Source organism: Microcebus murinus, chromosome 15, assembly GCF_040939455.1.
Source record: "Microcebus murinus isolate Inina chromosome 15, M.murinus_Inina_mat1.0, whole genome shotgun sequence".
Taxonomy (NCBI): domain Eukaryota; kingdom Metazoa; phylum Chordata; class Mammalia; order Primates; family Cheirogaleidae; genus Microcebus; species Microcebus murinus.
The window spans coordinates 15,264,609-15,284,505 of record NC_134118.1 but is presented as its reverse complement, the minus strand read 5'-3'; the positions used below and the strand labels follow the sequence as shown (position 1 = coordinate 15,284,505).

The 19,897-nt window shown below is 41.7% G+C and overlaps 1 protein-coding gene across 2 annotated transcripts in view; it reads left to right on the top strand.

Moving 5' to 3' along the window:
• DTNBP1 (dystrobrevin binding protein 1) overlaps positions 1-19,897 on the top strand; it is a 129,359-nt gene that overhangs the window by 105,919 nt on the left and 3,543 nt on the right. For both annotated transcript variants that reach the window (XM_012753527.3, XM_020280121.2), the window contains exon 8: positions 12,169-12,324. In XM_012753527.3, coding sequence (XP_012608981.3) covers positions 12,169-12,324 — 156 coding nt within the window. The remainder of the gene's footprint in view (positions 1-12,168; positions 12,325-19,897) is intronic.

Sequence of the window (19,897 nt, the reverse complement as noted above, 5' to 3'; positions counted from 1 at the left end):
GTTGGGCCATCTAGAGGCAGGAGCCCCTGCCCAAAAAGATGAGAAGTGATTCCTCCCTGTAGCTTTATTCCTTGAGCTTTAAAGGCTTTGGATTCTATAGTGTCCTATTAAAATGCAAATGTCCCTGGGAGATACTAGACCTAAAAATACTGAATCTTGGCTCTGAAGAGTTGAAAGGATCCTGTCTTGTTAAAACTTTTCACAGGGCTTGGTCTTGGTGGACAGCTAGCTGAGTATAGCATGCTGGAAAAAAAGATAATGCAACCCGGTGAGAACAGGAAAATGAACTCCAAGAGGGGAGGACCAAGGCGGCCGTGGGGTTCAGAGGGAGTGAGGAGGGCAGGCGGGAAGGGCTACCACCAAGACACCAGGTCCACTGCACTTGCTGCCCACAGCCAGCTTCCCTGTGTCTGGGCTTTGATGTTTCAGGTTCCCTTTAAGAAGAAGAAAATCAGCTTTTTTTTTTTTTTTTTTTTTTTTTTTTTGAGACAGAGTCTCACTCTGTTGCCTGGGCTAGAGTGTGGTGATGTCAGCCTAGCTCACAGCAACCTCAAACTCCTGGGCTCGAGCAATCCTTCTGCCTCAGCCTCCTGAGTAGCTGGGACTACAGGCATGTGCCACCATGCCCGGCTAATTTTTTCTATATATTTTTAGCTGTACAAGTAATTTCTTTCTAATTTTAGTAGAGACAGGGTCTGGCTCTTGCTCAGGCTGGTCTCGAACTCCTGAGCTGAAACGATCCACCTGCCTCGGCCTCCCAGAGTGCTAGGATTACAGGCGTGAGCCACCATGCCTGGCCAGAAAATCAGCTTTGTTTCTCAGATAGAAATGCTCAAATCATAGATCCTAAAATCTTTCTGAGTGCTTTTATTTGCAACTTCATTTTGTATTTAACCCTTTGCACTCGGATGTCAAGTGTGACTCGACACGGTTAGCATCGGTAGCAGCTCGTATGTCGAGCCACACTCAACACGTTTCACTGCAGGGGGAAGGAGGATTTTTATCTATTTTTCCAGTATCTTTTCTTGTTTTCATTAGCATGAAAGGATAAGTAAAATGTAAATGCAGAGATGATACACTAACTTCCACGGGTAGATTATTATCCACTAACTTAGAGCAATGTTTAGATGGAAAGCTCCATATAATCACACCTCACCCTAACAAAAACGAAAAAGATTGTGTTGTTTGTTCTAACAGAAAAATCAAAGGAGGAAGAAGAGAGATGATTTATATTTGTGAAACATGTGAATGTAAGCCAGGTCTTCATGTGGGTGAATGTTTCAAAAAATATCACACCATGAAAAATTATAGAGATTAAAATTATTCTTTGAATGTTATCAATAATTTGAAATATTAAAGGTTGAGTTCTTCTAAAACTTTTTTTTTTATTTCAGCATATTATGGGGGTACAGATTTTAAGGTTTCAATAAATGCCCATTTCCCGCCCTCCCCCCACAAGTCTGAGTCTCCATCATGACCATCCCCCACATCGTGCACATCTCACTCATTATGTATGTATATACCCGCCCCCCTCCCACCTGCCCAATATCCTATTACTGTAGTACCTGTGTGACCACTTAGGTGCTGTTCAGTTAATACCAATTTGCTGGTGAGTATATGTGGTGCTCGTTTTTCCATTCTTGGGAAACTTCACTTAATAGTATGGGTTCCAGGCCGGGCGCTGTGGCTCACGCCTGTAATCCTAGCTCTTGGGAGGCCGAGGCGGGCGGATTGCTCAAGGTCAGGAGTTCGAAACCAGCCTGAGCAAGAGCGAGACCCCGTCTCTACTATAAATAGAAATAAATTAATTGGCCAATTGATATATATATAAAAAATTAGCCGGGCATGGTGGCGCATGCCTGTAGTCCCAGCTACTTGGGAGGCTGAGGCAGAAGGATCGCTCGAGCCCAGGAGTTTGAGGTTGCTGTGAGCTAGGCTGACGCCATGGCACTCACTCTAGCCTGGGCAACAAAGGGAGACTCTGTCTCAAAAAAAAAAAAAAAAAAAAAAAAATAGTATGGGTTCCAGCTCTAACCAGGAAAATATAAGATGCGCTATGTCACCATTGTTTTTTAGAGCTGAATAGTACTCCATGGTGTACATATACCACATTTTATTAATCCATTCTTGGATTGATGGACACTTGGGCTGTTTCCACAGCCTTGCAATTAGGAATTGTGCTGCTATAAACATTCGAGTGCTCTTCTAAAACTTTTTAATGTGAATTGTTTACATTGAATAATACGCATACCACATTATCAAGGTTGGGAAGTTTCTGGTTAATTCAAAGTGTTTATCCATTGATATTTATCAGTCTGTCAAAGACGACCAATTTTCAAAGCAGTAGATTGTATTATAAATTTTTTTAATAATTTAGAAAGCTCTTAAAATCTTTGAATGCCTTAGTATACCATTATGCTTAGTTATATTGATGAAGCTTAAAAGTGTTGATTAATAGAAATTTCTGGTTGTAAAAATTCTGGATAACCCTAAGTATTACATCTTTTGGCATCTGTTGGCATTTATCCTCTTTCTCATATCCCACTTTGGGTGTGTGTAGTTTCTCTTGTCCTTAAAAAATTTGTATTTGCCAGAGTTGTGTCTGTTAGTTTAAAATACAAATATTAATTTTATATCATTTACATGAATGTCTAAATGGAGATGGTTTGAAAACCTCTCTGTGTTGTCCCTGAAAATGGAGAGGGTGAGAACCCACCCATGGGTATGTCTAGAATTCAGGAGAAAGCACAGATCTGGTCACAAGGGGTTTTGCATCTGCCTGTATGGAAGCCACCAAGGTTGGTAAAGGGCTGTAATAGATTCCACTGAGTATGGTAGAGCTGCTAAGGAGGGAATTACTGTCATCAGTAGTGATGACATAGGTAATGCTTGTTTATGATTATGCATTTTGGTTGCTGCTGGAGGTTTTCCTTTTTGATAATTTCATAGATATTTTAAAGAGAGTTAAGGAGATGACATTTCTGTTATTTCCATGAATTGTACTAGCTTCCTCATCTTATTTTTTCCATTGTATAAATATTTGTACAAAGTAAAAATTTAAATGATGTGATGAAGTGCTTGTACAGATACAATTTACCTAGAGTAGTGGTTCTCAAAGTCTGGCCCTTGCACCAGCAGCATCACCATTACCTGGGAATTGGTTAGAAAATGCAAATTCTTGGCTCTACTAGATTTCTAGAATCAGAGACCCTGTGCATGGTATCCTAAAATCTCTGTTTACCAGCCCTCTAGGTGATTTGGATGCTGCTAAATGTTGAGAACAACCACTGGTTTAGTGTCTCTGTAACCCCTTTTAATGGACTGTTTAGTAACTAATTTTCACTCATAGACACAGACAGTTGGTTTATACTTCTTTTTCTAAAGTCTTTCATGCAGCATTTAAGAAAAAAACCCTCTTCCATCAGTCAGTCCATTGCCCCCCCAAAAAAAGAAATTAGAAAAAAAAGAAAAGAAAAAACCCTCTTTTTTGATTTCGAAAGGATTCCTGTAGTAATCTAAACTTATCCTGTTTTTTTCCCCAAATAATTGTTAGTAAGTAGGCCAATACCGTAGTTAAAATTCAGGAAAGTGTCAGATGTGGCTTAAAAATCCTAGGAAATTGGGCTCTTGTCTAAATATCTGTAACACAAAATTTCTAGACTGGAGTTTTTTCAAGCCTTACCAAAAATTAAAAAAAGAACAATACTCTAGATATTTCATATGGCATTTTTATATTGTTTCTGTAAAAATTATCTTTTCTCAGCATAACACAGAATGGCATTTTCAAATAAAGTTGAACCACTTCTTCAAACTGTGACTCATCCCATCTTATCTGTGTAGTTATTTGTTGATCCCCTGCAGAGAGCAGCAACCCTCATGCTTTCTGGACTCGTGTAGGCCACTGAGCCCTACTGTTAGTAACCTCCTAACTTAAGTCTGTTAATTTCGAACAGGTTAAAAACTTACATAGCCTCAACCACAGATTGCATTTCTCAGTGATCCATTTATCTTAAGCTTTTTGGTCCTAATCGTTCTTTAAATAAATAATAAAATGACCAGGAAAATGAATTCAAAAATACCTTTAGGTTTTGGTTGATAATTAAATCTAATTGTCTTGAAATGTCATTGTCTAACTCAGAAGGTCCTAAATTCCTTAATGCTAACCTGATGTTCATTTAATTTTACTAAAACCTAGGCACGATTTGGGATTACCCCTTCCTGCTCCAATCAAAAGTAAATAAAAATAGAATCTTTGCATTTAAGAACTGGAAGCGACTTTCTGATCCATGTCATCCAACCTCCCTCCTCCTCCTAATGGGAAATCTCGAGGGGGTGAGTGGTGAGTGGTTTGCTCAGACCTGCACCATGAACTGGCCCTGCAGTCAGACAGGTCTTCTAAACTGCCTTGCCCCTCCCATAAAAGATAAGGTGCAGTTGTACATTCTGTCTTACTATTTCTGGCAGCCTTCTCATATTCATCATGATTCTGCAGTGTTTATTTTGCTAATACTCTAGATAGTGGTCATTTCCTTTGGGTAATTGATAGAAATTGTAAAAGTGTTCCAGAAGCTTAGATACTAGAATAGTGTTTCCTGTGACACGGATTTAGGAAACAGCACTTCCAGTAGCTGTTCTTAATTACTTATCTTTGTGAACAACTCAGTAGTTGCCATGAGTTCCTTGTTGTGTAAAAGTTATTTATTCTGACTGCAGAAAACCTGCCATTATTCTAAACTACTATATTTTAGGTAAGAATCATCTTTTCTTAGTTGCATGTAAAAGAAATAAAATAAGTACCATTTATTTAATACTTGATAAATGTATGTAAGGGGTGTGTGTGTGTGTGTGTTGGAGTGAGGGTAAAGAACAGTTCTGTAAAAAAGTCATTTAACTTTCTTTTTAAAAATGTGTTAACTTTTAAAAATGTGTACGTAGAAACTTTTCCCCAGATATGAATTCTGAGGAATAATGGCTATGTAATACTTTAGAATATTCATAGAAATAATGTATGTATGTTATAAAAATAATTATGTCCGTCTTAGAAACTACTGATGAATGCTGTACATAAAACTTTTTAAACTATAGAAACACAGGGTACAGAAGTTGATATTTTAAAAATACATAAGTAAAAAAGCCCCAATTCTAGGAAAATACTTTTAAAAGTCTCTTTTTGGTCCAATCTGAGACAACTTGTATTCAACTTGTTTAGGTGTGGGCAGGAGATTGGGAAGAATTTTAAAATGGTTGAGTGTGTCTTATTTTGAAAACTAAGATAGAAAACATAACTGTTAAAAGGTAAAACTACAGAAAAAGTGGGCTTTAAAACTAGAAGGAAATCTTATCTATTTTGTCATTCCTTAACAAGTCCTCAGTTTCTGAATGAAATTTTTCTTAAATATATTTTATTAAGCCCAAATGTAAAGAAAAGTAAATTAGAAAAAAAAAGGAAACTGTCTTAAGGAACTAAAAGTACACTTAGAAACATAGTAGTTATTGAAAGTATATTTAAGAAGAAGCTGAAATTTATTTCTAACAGGCGTACATATTCTAGGGGGAGAAAGGGGAAGGGAGACAGATTCTCTGTGCTGGTTGAATATCCCTTATCCAGAATGCTTGGAACCAGGAGTATTTCGGATTTGGGGGTTTTGGAGTATTTGCATTATGTACTTACCGTTGAGCATGGCTAATCCAAAACGCTAAAATCTAAAATGGTCCAATGAGCATTTCCTTGGAGCATCATGTCAGTGCTTAGAAAGTTTTGGATTTCAAATTAGGGACATTCCGGTATTATAATCCGTAGGTCCTATCAAATGCTGGGAAGGATGCAGAGAAACTAGATCACTCGTGCATTGATGATGGGCATGTAAACCCATGCCCGGAATAGCCACTCTAGAAAACCCAGAATAGCCACTCTAGAAAATAGCTTGACAGTTCCTTTCAAAACTGAAAAATGAACTCCCCATACAACCCAGCAACTGTAATCTTGCACATTTACCCCACAGAAATGACTTATTTTCATGTAGGAACTCATACACAAATGTTCGTAGCAGTTTTATTCATAATAGCCAAAACTTGGAAAGAACCCAGATGTCCTTCAGTGAGTGAATGGTTAAAGAAACTGTGGTACATCCATACCATGATATTCTGTTCAGTAATAAAAAGGAACAAATTACCAGTATGTCCAACGGTTTGGATGAACCCCAAGGAAATATGCTGAGTGAACAGAAACACAATCTCCAAAGGATAAATACTGCATGATTCCATTTATGTAACATTTGTGAAATAACATAATTATAGATTGGGAGTCCAGCTGAGTGGCTGGGGAGGTTGGGCATGGTTATGAAAGAGTGACATGAGGGAGTCTTGTGAAGGTACATTGAATATCTTGATTGTGGTGATTATACATGGCTGTACATGTGATAAAATTGCACAGAGCTGTACGGACACACATACACGTGCATGTGCAACTGGTGAAATCTGAATAAGCTCTGTGGATTTCTTGGTTTTGATATTATAGCATAATTATGTAAGGTATTAGCATTGGGGGAACGCTTGGGATGTACATTTCTTCACAGTACCCTGTGAACCTATAATTTTTTCAAAGGAAAAAGCTTAAAAAAGTGAATATTTCAATTTCATATAGTTCATCCTAATAAGATGGAAAAAAAGCCTTGATGGTTATATACCAAGATGCTGCTGTGGTCATCTATTTATGGTGATTTCAAAGGGATTTTCACCCTATTACATGTGTTTTTTTTAATAGCTAAAAATTTTCCACAATATACATACATTGTTCATGCATCAAAAAAACCTGTTTGGTAAATGCAAATAATTAGAAGCATAAAAAAATTAGTATTCAACTTTTAAGTTCTGTCACACTGACAGAATTTACTGTGGTCTTTTAGTAGTTATATAATTTGACAGACTGTTGGCAATTGTTTTTATCAAATAGTTTGGAAAGATATTTGTTTTATTTGTATTTAGAAAATTGTTTAGAAATTTACAGAGAACTCACAACGTCATCACTGTCTTGATGACGTTACATGTATTTTAGTACCACAAAATTCATGTTCCCTAAATCAATATAAAAATATCTAAATTATAAATATCTAAATTTATAAATATATTTATAAATATATAAATAGAATTTTAAGTTTATTCCTAGTTTTGATTATCTTGAATCAAAAATATTCTAAATCTTTATGTAATTTAGAGATATTTATTATATAACTGAGAAATGTTATTGTTTCTCTTTTAACATTTTGGATTGAGGCTATTTCTGTTAACTCTTTTAACAGAGAGGTGTGTCCTGGCTCTGCTCCCATTAGCACCTCACTCTCTTGTTAGTTACCAGCTCTGTGAAAAGGCTTAGTTGTAGAATAGGTTGAATTTTTTCCTGAAATGAGCTTGATGTATTTTTTTGTAAAGTTTCATATATCTTGTGCCGTCCTTATGCCCCATTAAAACATATAATTGAGAATTGATTATACCATCTTTGCTGGTAATGGAATTTTTTGTTGTTTTGAGTAATTATCCATTTGAAATTGATAGTGGTAGCTAAAGTGGAAGTTGCAGTCAGATAAAACTTGAGCAATGATCTGGAGTTGAAATAAAAAGTGACACAGACCTGGGTTGATAATGGAATTAAATAATTACTCCTGACTCCTGGTAGAAAAACCACTGCATCTTTTTCTGATGTTTTTCCTTTTCAATCTTCAGGCCATTTGTTGAAGTCCTTTGTATCTTTGTATTTGCCTGGCTTTCCCCAGTATAATAAATGGCATCTTAAATGTGAACAAGGGGTCATTTTTCCTTGTAGAAAATGTTCTATAATTTATATTTTTAAATAAGCATTCTAAAATTCAGATGGTGTTAAACCTCCAGATTTTAAATTTGTCCTTAAAATATCCTCCCACCATTTCACCACTCCCAGATTTGCTTGTTTCTTGACTCACACTCTGGATGATTTCGGTAACCACAGCACAATTAGAACATCCTCATTCAGTCATGTAGCTGGGCACAAATCTCTCTCAGCTGCTGGGCAGGAGAGTTATTTTTAAATGTCTGCCCTGGCTTTCACATGATCACCCTGAACGCATGGCTGGTGCAGGGCAGCTATTGGAGATAGTTCCAAAACTACTGAATAGCATTTGCAAAACTTCAAGCAGTGATTTTTTTTTCTTTTGCTTCTTTATTTTTAAAGCCATTTTAAGTTTCCTGATCCAACCCCCTTTCCCCCATGAAGGGTTGAGACTTGATTGGATTTCATTCCAATGTAGAACAAAATGAGATTAAAAACTATAGTACCTATAATTCAGAAACATGGGAGAATCAAATTTTTAATAGCAGAATTCTTAAGAAAAATGAAATGCTTTCAAGTTATGTATCTGTAGAAAATCTTAATTGAGTTAAAAAAGATATTGTTTAATTAAAACCCCTTTAATGATTTCTATATTGATCTTTGCTTTTGAGCTGCTTATTCTGGAATTATTTTTTTTTAAAGAAGATTAACTGAACTTTGAAGTATTTGAAGCATACTTAATACATTTTAGGGTTGACTTATTCTACTGCACTTGGCAGTCATGAGGCATTTGAACAGATACGTTGACAGCTGAAGTGAAACAAATGAAAAGACATCCTTTCAGTTCAATTTTTTTCTCTCATGAGTATACTCTAAATTCCTTGCAGATTTATTAAGGGCACTGAAAGGTAACTAATTCTTAAGTATCTGAGGGGGGCAGAGAGCAGGTGATTTTCATTGTTGTAGTGAGTCTTGATACTTGGTAATATTTCACATCACTCCCCTTTGAGAGCCTGTTGTTTAAATAATGCTGGTATTAATATTGGCTGTCAGCTGTTGGCCAGGGCTGTGTGCTTGGTGATTCACATATGCTACCTTATTTAATCCTGCCAGCGAACTTATGAAATAGGTGTTTTGACCTCCCTTGTGCAGAGGAGGAAGTTGCAACTTAGAGAGATGAAGTTAGTTCTGGTTAGCAATGGAGTTCTGGCTTGGGTTTCTTTGGCAACAGAGGCTGCTTTCCCCGCAGGTAGTCTGGGAGGTGATCCCAGGAAGCAGGAGGGGGAGGGAGCAGCGAGAGTGAGACAGCAAAGGAGGAGAAACTAATGAAGACAGGCATGACTGGAGCTGCTGCTCACGCTTGCCCTTGCTCCAGGATCTGTGGGGCGTGTTCAGAACATTCCTAGAATTGTCCATCCAAGGGTGGGAGACCAGGGCACTGGTATACTGAAAGCTGCCTCGTTGCCCAGAACTTCTGGACTTTGCTGGCTGTGGATTCCCTGGGACTCAGAGAATACTCTGCCTGGAAAAGCAGAGAGAGGCATCACAAGGCCTTGAGCTGGGCCCTTGCGCGCATACGGACACGCTGACACTGAGCCCCTCCCGCAGTGGCTGCTGAGAGCAGAGGTGAAGTGACTCGAGGCACCAGAACTGTCTGCAAAAGGATAGGACCAGCTGGGCTTGACTCTGAGACTGAGTCAGACCATTTGCCCACGAACACAGATGTGAGATGGCGGGTGACGAGAAGGGAGGGTGATGCGGAAATGTAGAGAAGACACAGTAATTACAACAGCACGAGGAGGATGCACAGGGAAATATTTTACGTACAATTACATGCAGTCGGGGACATTTATTTTCCTGTTTGTGTTGCTTTGGTTAACATTAGTTTGTATGCCTGGCATAGATGTAGATTAGAATATAAGAAGAATGCCCATAATATTCTAAATATTAGATACTATGCCTGATTTAAGATTAAAACTAAACTCTGTTACTGAGTCCTAAGGTCTGTCCTGCATCTGGGATTATGTTGTATGCAGGAGTTGTGAAGGTGGTGCTGGGAATGTGCAGAGTGAGGAGGGACTAAGGCAGGTCACCTGAGCCACTGTGAGATCTGCTATGTTTTTTCTTTGTTAAAAATTACGTAATAACACCCAAAAGATGTAGACACTCCCCCGCCCCCACCTCCCAGATGAACTGGAGGGAACAATGCCTTGAGCGAAATTGTTTGTTAATATAATTTATCCCAGGACAGTGAAGTAGCTGAAATTTTCTGCAGATCACTAGATTTTCTGGAATAATAGCACCCTGTCCTTTTGCCAAACTTGCTAGAGAAGGGTGTCTGCCACAGGCTAGGTGGTACAGAATAATTGCTTAAGGGAAAGAATTCAGATTGTCCTTTTGATTCTCAGTCACCCAGATTCAGGCAGGGGCTGGAATTCATACAGCCTGTTTGGAGTGATCCCATATTGCTGTGTAATAGATCACCACAAACTCGGCAGTTTAAAATGACACAGATCTATCAGCTCACAGTCTGTAGGTCAGAAGTCCAGGCACGGTGTGACCCAGTTCTCTGCCCACCGTCTGAAGGCTGAAATCAGGGTTCGCCAGAGTCCTAGTTCCTTGCAGTTGCAGGACAGAGGCCCTTTCCTCTTGCTGGCTGTCAGCTAGCTCTCAGCGCCTAGACGCCACCTGCATTCCTTGCCTTATGTTCCCTCCATCTCCACAGCCAGCAAGAGAGCTGGGGTGAAGCGGCCCCAGGGTATGCGCCAGGCCCTGTGTCGCCTCCTCCCTGGCCTCACATCTTCCTCCAGGAAAGGGCCAGTCCCCTCGCGAGCCTGGCTGGGTCCCCACTGGTGAAGTCAGCCCTACCATAGAGCAACACCTGGGCCCGGTAAAAGCCATCTCAGTCACAGTCCTGGGGTGTGTGCAGGGCGGGCACACCAAGCGGCAGAGGTCTGGGGTCCCCTCAGGACTCCGCCTGCACCCCCTGTGAAGTACAAAGGACTTAAGATCCAAAAGCAAATTTATGAAAACCCTTGGCCCATGTACCAAGTGAATAATGGTAGACGCCTGGTCCTAATTTCATTTTTTGTACTCTCCATGCATGGCCTGAGGAAAGGCTAAACCCTTGGAAAGTGTTCACCAGCTGGAAAAATTTAGGCTTTGTGTTTGAATGACCAGCTAAGGTTGATGGTGTTAGTGGTTCTTGCCTGGTATTTCTGACTCAGGCCTAACTGGACAGGTCACTGCCTATTGTATTTATCAATTTCTTTCACATTATATATGTTTAATATACATATTGGGTTAATATTTCTACCCAGACTTTCAGATGAGAAAGGCTAACTGGCTTAGCCAGGTTGCATGGTCAGTAAACACTAAAAAGCCAAGACTAGGTACTTTCTAATATGTCATGATGGCTTTATACTCACTTTTTTGTTGTTACCTCAAAACTGTGGCTCCAAATCTCTTACCATTTTTTTTATTGTGGTAAAACATACATAATTTACCATTGTAACCATTTTTAAGTGTACAGTTCAGTGTTATTAAATACATTATACATTCTTAATATTGTATAACCACCGCCACCGTCCATCTCCATAAGTCTCTTCATCTTGTAAAACTGAAACTCTGTGCTCATTAAACACAACTCCCCATGCCCGTCTTCCACAGCCCCTGGCAGCCATCCCTCTACTCTGTCTCTGCAATTTGACTACTCTCTGGACCCCCCATGCATGGAATCGTACAGTATTTGTCTTTTCGTGACTGGCTTATTGCACTTAGCATAATGTTCTCAAGGTTCATCCATGTTGTAGCAGGTGCCAGGACTTCATTCCTCTTCTGGGATGAATACTATTCCATTGTTACACGTGCTTGACATTTCTTGAGTGCCTTACTATGTGCCAGGCACTGAGCTGGGTGACAGGATATCAAAATGAATAATACATGGTCACAGTCCTGCAGGCACTCCAAGTCGTTACTATTGCGCTGTAATTTATAAGTCAGCTACAAAGGTTTACACAGAGGGGCATGAGGACATCAGGATGGAGCGCTCGAGTCAGCTGAGGGGGCCCGAGAAGTTGGTCTTGAAGGGTGAACAGCCGTCTGCCACTGGCAAGCAGGCGGCCCGGGTGGGAAGGCTGCTCCTGCAGAGGTGTGGAACGAAGGCCCTGACCGCCCTGAGACCGGCCGGACGCCGCAGATTGGGGGGCGAGGCGGCCACTGCACATGCGGCCGGGGCAGCAGCCCAAGTGTGTCAAAGCCACGCGACACCATCCGCGTGGAGTGTGGCCGGGCGCGGCTGTTTATTATACCTTTTTCCTATCTCGGTCCCTTTTCCGACCTTAACCCACGTTATGCTGTTTCCTTAGCTGGACTGGACGCAGAGCACGCCCAGAAGGTCCTGGAAATGGAGCACACCCAGCAAATGAAGCTGAAGGAGCGGCAGAAGTTTTTTGAGGAAGCCTTCCAGCAGGACATGGAACAGTATCTTTCCACCGGGTACCTGCAGATCGCGGAGAGGCGGGGTGAGCTGGGGACGCGGCTGGCGGCAGGGACTTGCTGTGTGTGGGGAGGGTGCTGGGCGGCTCTCCCCACAGAGAGGGTGTGGGGTGAAGCGGCCCCAGGGTATGCGCCAGGCCATCTTCCCTGGCTTTGTCCTTCCTATCCATCTAGTCTTTAGTTGGAGGTAGTTTTTTTGGAATATTTTTTAAAAGTAAGATAACATAAGAAAGATGACCATACATAATTCTCCAGCACAGAATAATCCCTATTACTGTCTTAGTATGTTCTTTCCAGTTTTTGTGCATGAGTCTCATTGGTATCCAACTGCACGTATGTACAGATTTGTATCTAACTTTTCTTGCTATTGAATAGGGTTCTTCCCCATTATAAAAAATTCTTTGAAAGGGTATGTTTTAAAGGCTGCATCTTCACGGTCATGGCGTATCCTAATAGTTAACTGGCTTCCCTGCCTGAACACTTAGAGTCTCTACCTCTCTAAACAGTGCTGCAAGAAACATCCAGACATAAAGGAACAGACTGATTAGGGGAGAAGTCAAGACTCTGGGCTCCTTGCTGCGGCCTTTGCGTGGGAAGAGCTGGGGCCTCGGGAGGGGCAGTGCGGGTGGGCAGGGCCCGCCTGGGTGCTCAGGGCAGCATGGCAGCCTCGCCTGCCGCCCCAGCAGTGTGGAGCTGCGCCCAAGGGTTCTCCTGGGTGTCTCAGCACCTCCTAGACACCTCCTCACCCCCCAAAGCCTCTTGGTGCTCAGCCTTCCTCCTTGCCCTGGCCTTTGCTCACCCCACCCCCCACCTAGCTCTGTGCCTTCCTGCCTTCCAATTCTGTGTCCCCTCTCAGGAGAGGTTGAAGAAATCAAAGCATGAGGAAGGAAAATAATGTAAAGAAAACAGATTAATAGCAGTTTATCTGAGTGTCTTGGAGTGTAGATGCAGAAAATCAATGATGGGAGTAATGCTGCTTTGACTTCCGGAGGCCAGTACCGATTTGAAGTTTAACATCTTTATCTCCAGGGTCAGCTTTCTCCCTTCTTCTACCCCACTGATCCTGAGCCTGTCCTCGCCTGAGTGATCCTCAGTGTGCGGGCAGGGACTTCAGCGTTGGGTGCTAGTTGCAGACAGTGGCCTTCCATGGCTCCTCCGGGAGGAAGTGGAGGGTTTGCTCCAGGGATTTTTGTCCTGTCATGGGCAGCAGCTGAGAAAGACACTGTACCGCGGGCTGTCATAACAAAACACCACAGACTGCATGACTTTAACAACAGAAGTTTATTTTTGGACTGTGCTTGGAGGCCTGAGATGCAAGATCAGGGAGCCAGCTTGGTTGGTTTCTGGCAAGGGCTTTCTCAGCGCGGCTGCCTTCTCACTGTGCGCTCGCGTGGCCGGCGGGGCGGGCTGCAGGGGAAGCTCCCTGGTGTCTCTTACGGGGCCGATCTCCTCATCGAGTCCATGACCTTAGCTCACCCTAATTACTTTTCAAAGGCCCCATCTCCAAATACCCTCATATTGGGGGTTAGGAGTTTCAACACATGAGTTTGGGGGGACACAAACATTCAGACCATACAGATACAGTATGGCCAGCCCCCAATTTTGAGCATAATGAGACACTGCTGCAATGTCTCATGTCATAGAGGAGATGCCACGATGAAGAGTCATAGAAACTGCATGGCCGTTTAGCGTAGCACTTGCTGGGTGTGCCCCCGTGGGCTCGGACGAAGCAGAGAGAAAACTAAAGTGCCGCAGAGGAAGCTCCGGCTGTCTCAGGGAGACCGTGGACAGACAGCCGGGTGGGAGGCTGAGGAGGGAGAAGCGGGCAGGTTCAGAAGTTGCTCCTCCTGTAGACGGCAAGCCTGGTGACAGGGACTGGTCTCCATCCTGCAGGAGCCTCCATGGCCAGCAAAGTACAGTGCTGGCGAATCCTTGCTGGACAGATATCAATACAATATTAAGTAGTTACACTTTATGGTTCTCAGTGTCTCAAGAATAATTTTCTTTCGGTTTCAAGAAAGTGTTGGGTTCTTTTTTTTTTAAGATAAAAAAAAAAAGTCAGGCACATGTTGGCAATATATATGGTTTTGAAAGCATTGAGGAATAAAATTGGAGGCCTTGTGCTTTTTAGCTTCTTTTTTCAGCTCGAGCTGAAAAGCCGTCCACAAACAGTACTCAGGCATTTCTCCACAGGCTATTCCGAGCCATCCTTAGCTTCCCTACCCTGACAAGTCTCGCTGTCCCTTCTTAAGGAGGAATCTTCTTCTCCAAGGATTAATATGAGGAGGTTTAATTTAGAAGAATCAATCAAAATAAAAATTCTCCAACAGTGAGATGGTATTTTGGACTCATTCCACTAAATCAGAAATAGCAGTCAGAATTTTTCTCACTTTCAAAAGCATCCTTTTTTAATTATGGCAAGGCCAGGGGAAGTTTTATCCAGAAAATGAGCAGAGTAAAGGGTGAAGGCACACCTGTGCCCACCTCCCAGAGCGGGGCACCTCTCTGGCTCAAGGAGGGCTGCGGGCAGGGCCCCAGGTGCTGAGTTACAGAGGGGACCTGGCACCTGCCCAGCAGAGTTCTAAGTGCCTTTGGGACATTATTAGGCACTTTCTTAGACCCCAGCCCAGGTCTGACCTTCCACCTGACATGATTCCCATTTTCTCAGAGAAGCATTTTCATTGCTCTCAGTTTAATGCTGCGCATCAGGGTATCCTGACAGTGCAGTTACTTGTTAATAGCTCACCTTGGAGGTGCCCTGTCTGTGCTTGCATTTTCTGGCTCTGGGTTCCGCAGTTAGATTTCAGCTTCCTGTGGGGCAGGCCCTGTGTGCACGGGGACTGCAGCTCAGCTCTAGGATGTTCCTGGTGGACCCAGTGTCCTGGGAAGAGGATTGGGTAATGTTTGGGCTAGTGATAAAATTAGCAGTAATATTAGAAAAGATAGAATTAACAGGCAAAATGCATATTTTGATAATCATTCATGCTCTAATTTGACTTCCATTCCTGAATATATTTCCATTGAATAAATATGCTATAATTTATTCATCATGTATTGATGGGTATTTATTTCCAGTTTGCTTTTTTATTAAAAACAATGCTGCTGTGGACATTTCTATAATACATCTCTCCATACACATGTGTAAGAGTTGCTTTAGGCCAGTGGTTCTCAAACTTGAGCAACACAGTCCCCTGGAGGGCTGTTCAGATGTGGGTCCCTGGGCCCCACCCCAGGGTTTCTGATTGTGTAGGTCTGAGGTGGGGCCCAAGGATTTGTATTATCAACAAGTTCCAGCCAGGTGGTGGCTCACACCTGTAATCCCAGCACTTTGGAAGGCCAACAGAGGAGGATCACTTGAGGCCAGGATTTAGAGACCAGCCTGGGCAACACAGCGAGATCCTGTCTATATAAAAAAGCCAGACGTGGTGGTGTGCACCTGTAGTCCCAGCTACTGAGGAGGCAGAGGCAGGAGGATGGTTTGAGCCTGGGAGTTGGACATTGCAGTGAGCTGTCAGCCTGGGCAATAGAGCCAGAAAAGCCTTGTCTCTCAAAAAAAAAAGGGGTGGGGGAGGCTCCAAGGTGATGCTGCGGGACCACACTTTGAGAACTGCTTTAGGGTACAGAACTGCTGCTTTAGGGCATGTATGTAATCATGGTGATTACTAGTCATAATGACATACATATCTTTAATTCTACTGGCTTCTGTCACATTGCTTATCAAAACGTGTACCAGTTGACGATCTCCCTAGCCTTGTATGCATGTTCTGATTACTCTGTATCTTTGTCAACACTTGGTAGTATCAGATATTTAAATTTCTGCCAATCTGTTGGTATGAAATGACATGTTATTTTGGCTCTAATTTTAATTTCCTTGATTGCCCACTTTTCTATTAGTTTGTTTTCCTTTATTGAGCCTTATACTTGTGAATATTGATCTTTGCTGATTATATCTGATGCAGATAACTTCTCTCATTCTGTGCCTTGTCTTATCTATTTTATTTTTTTTGAGACAGGGTCTTGCTCTGTTTCCTGGGCTAGAGTGCAGTGGTACCATCAGTGCAATCTCTCAGATTCAAGCAATCCTCCTGCCTCAGCCTCCCAATCAAGTAGCTGGGACTATAGGCACATACTATGACACCGAGCTAATATTCCTGTTTTTTTGTAGAGACGGGGTCTCACGCAGGCTGATCAAGAACTCCTGACCTCAAGCAATTCTCCTGCCTTGGCCTCCCAACACTAGGATTATAGCTGCCTGCTTTACCAACTTTAGAATAGTCTTTGCAAAATCAGCTTATTGTTAGGCAATCAGCTTTACCCATTTTATTGTTTATGGTCTATGCTTTTGTGTCTTGCTTAAGAAATCATTAATTGCAAGTTATAAGGACATTCTACCTTGTTTTATTCTAAAAGTTTTAAAGTTTTCTATTTTGTTTGGCTCTTTAGTCCACTGCCAGTTGACTTTTGTGTATGTCGTGAGGTAGGGATCTGATTTGAATTCCTTCCATGGTGATAACTATTTGTCTACCTAAGTCACACTGCCTTCTGTCTGTGCCAGTTTCTATTTGAAGAGTCCTTTTTAGGTTCTCTTTTCGGTTTCATTCTTCTATCTTCTACCTCTGAGCCAAAACCATACTAACACTTATTCATCAAACAGTGGTTCTCAGCTGGGTATACTTCTGGCCTTAGGGGACATTTGACAACCCCTGGAGACCATTTTGCTTGTTGTGACTGGGGCAAGGGTGTGCTACTGGCACCTAGTGGGCAGAGGCCAGGAATGGCTGTTAAACATCCTACATTGCACAGGACAGCCCCACAAAGTGTGGTCCAAAGTGCCATTACTGGCAAGGCTGGGAAACCCTATTTTATAGAAAGTCTTGAGTATATTCTGGGGCAATTCCCCTGCCCTTCATCCTGTATGTATTCATACATTCACTTTTCTTCAGAGTTGTCATAGCTATTCTTGGCTGTTTGTCCTTTTGTATAAATGTTAGAGTTTCAAGTTTTTGGAAAACCTTGTCCAGAGTTTCACTGGAATTGCATTCAGTTTCTAGACTGTGGCACAGCGGGCCTCTTACTGGCATTGGTTTTTCTGCGAGTGCACGTTTCTCATCACGTGTTGGGTAGAACTTGCCTCAAACACTGTCTGGGACCAGTGACTTCTCTGTTTGAAGAGCTACCTATTCCTTTTACCTGATGGTTATAGAGATTTTCTATTTCTTGTTAATTTTGGCAAGTTTTCCTAGAACTGTCTTTGGTTTTCAAATGTATTCGTATAACATTGCCTATAGTGCTCTTTTCAATATTTGCTTTATTTGTGGTCAGGTTTGCTTTCACATTCCTAAAATTGTTAATTTTTGCCCTTTATTTCTATTCATGATGAATCTTACCCAGAAAATAGTCAATTTTGTTTTTTCCCCTAAGGAACCAACCATTTTGTTCTTCCTCTCTACGGTTGCATTAATTTTTCCTCTTTAGTTTTGCTTTATTGGGACATTTTTCCCCCTAATTTAAATTGAATGTTTAGGCTTAATTTTCAGTATTCCTCTCTTAATAAGGCATTCAAAGCTATGGATTTGAGACAGAGTTTCACTTTGTTGCCCAGGCTAGAGTGAGTGCCGTGGCATCAGCCTAGCTCACAGCAACCTCAAACTCCTGGGCTCAAGCAATCCTCCTGCCTCAGCCTACCGAGTAGCTGGGACTACAGGCATGCGCCACCATGCCTGGCTAATTTTTTCTATATATGTTGGTTGGCCAATTAATTTCTTTCTATTTATAGTAGAAACAGGGTCTCACTCTTGCCTAGGCTGGTTTGAACTCCTGAGCTCAAGCAATCAGCCCGCCTCAGCCTCCCAGAGTGCTAGGAAAGCTATGGATTTCTTGTTTATGGTACCATTTTTTTCTACAAGTTTTGATACTTAATAGTTCCTGGGAATTTAACTTTTTTCATTAAGATTTCCCATTTGATGTATAAACTGTGTTTTAAAATAATTGGATATATGAAAGGCTTTCCTAGTTACTTTTTGTTACTGATTTCTAGCTAAATTTCATTGTGATTGGAGAATAAGATTTTGGTTTTCTCTACTACTAATTTTGTGGCTGCCAGGGGTGTATTAACACACGCCTCCCCCAAAATTATGGATGTTGTATTTTCATTGTCATTCTGCCATTCTTTAAAACATAGCCAAAAATATAGTCCTGCAGAAGTTTGAATTATCTTCTTGGTGAATTGAACCTTTCAAAAATCACTATTACTCTTCATCCCAATATTGCTTTTGTTTCCCCCTAAATTCTATTTTGTTTGATACAGATACGGCTTTATCAGTTTTCTTCTTAAAATTGTTTGCCCATTATATGCTTTCCATTTTTTGAGAAAACTGTTAATGTTTTTGTCTTTTCATTTCAGGAGTATTTCCTATAAACAGAATATAGCTGGATTTTATCATTTCAATCATATACTCTCTTAACTGGCAAGTTTGGTTTTTTGACATTTACTGTGATTACTGACTTACCTGCCTGGCTTCCTTGTCATCTTTATTTGGTGCTGCAGCATTTTCCTGAAAACTTTCCCTGTGCTTAATTTTAGTCCATTTCCCCCCGACCTTCCCTTTTTAAGAAGATGGCATAGACAGAAATGGGAGCCTGTGCCCCTTCAAAACTGAAGTCAAAGAAAGGCCTAAAATTGAAAAGCCAGAAAGGCCTTGCTGAAAGGCGTCCGTGGCCCCAGAGAAAACCCCCCCTACCCCACCCCCGGCCACCCTCAGAAGACTGCTCCTAAGAGGAGCAAGTTTGGGCAGTGGGCTACTGTCAAGTTCCCCTGACCAGCCAGCCTTGTAGATCAAGGACAGTCACTGATGTCCTCTGCCTGGCCACACTCCACTCCACACCCGGGTCAGGTCTGAGGCAGGCGGGGCAGGCCAACTTCCACTGGCTCCTATGTCGCCTTGCATGCTGCCACCAAACATGGGATCATCTAAACTATAATGAACTTTCACCCACCTAAAAGAGAAACTGTGCACTCCTTACCTCCCATTCTAGTGTAGAACTGTAATGAGTTTGTGAGCCTAATGACAATGAGGCTCTTACCTTCCTGCCAGGTAAACGGGGATCCCAGGCAACTTCTGAGCACACCGTCCCCGGCCGCCCGTGTCATTACTGTTGAGCAGGTTAATTGGGCCACAGCAACTCCCCTTGCTGCTGTTCCAAGCTTCCTGTCACTCACAAACTTAGAAGTCTCTGCTAACTATGCTTTCTTGCACTTAGATCTTCCTTCTTTATACCTTTAGTGAGAGTAGGTTCATGATAGTGTTTTTTCTTGGTCTGACTGTGCTTGTATCTTACACTTGATCTTAAATGATATCTAATGATGTATCATTTTAGAGATGACATTTATCTCTCCTCTTTGAACTTATTCTGCTGTCTTCTGGCTTTTATTATTGGTGTTCAGAAGTTGCCTGTCATCCTAATTATTTCCTCCTTTTTCGTAACCTGCCCTTTCTCTGTGGCTGCCTTTTAGAGCGCCTCTGTGTCTCTGATGTTCTTCAACTTCAAAGCAATTGATGTAGGTGAGGATTGCTTTTATCTTGCATGGAATGCATTTTT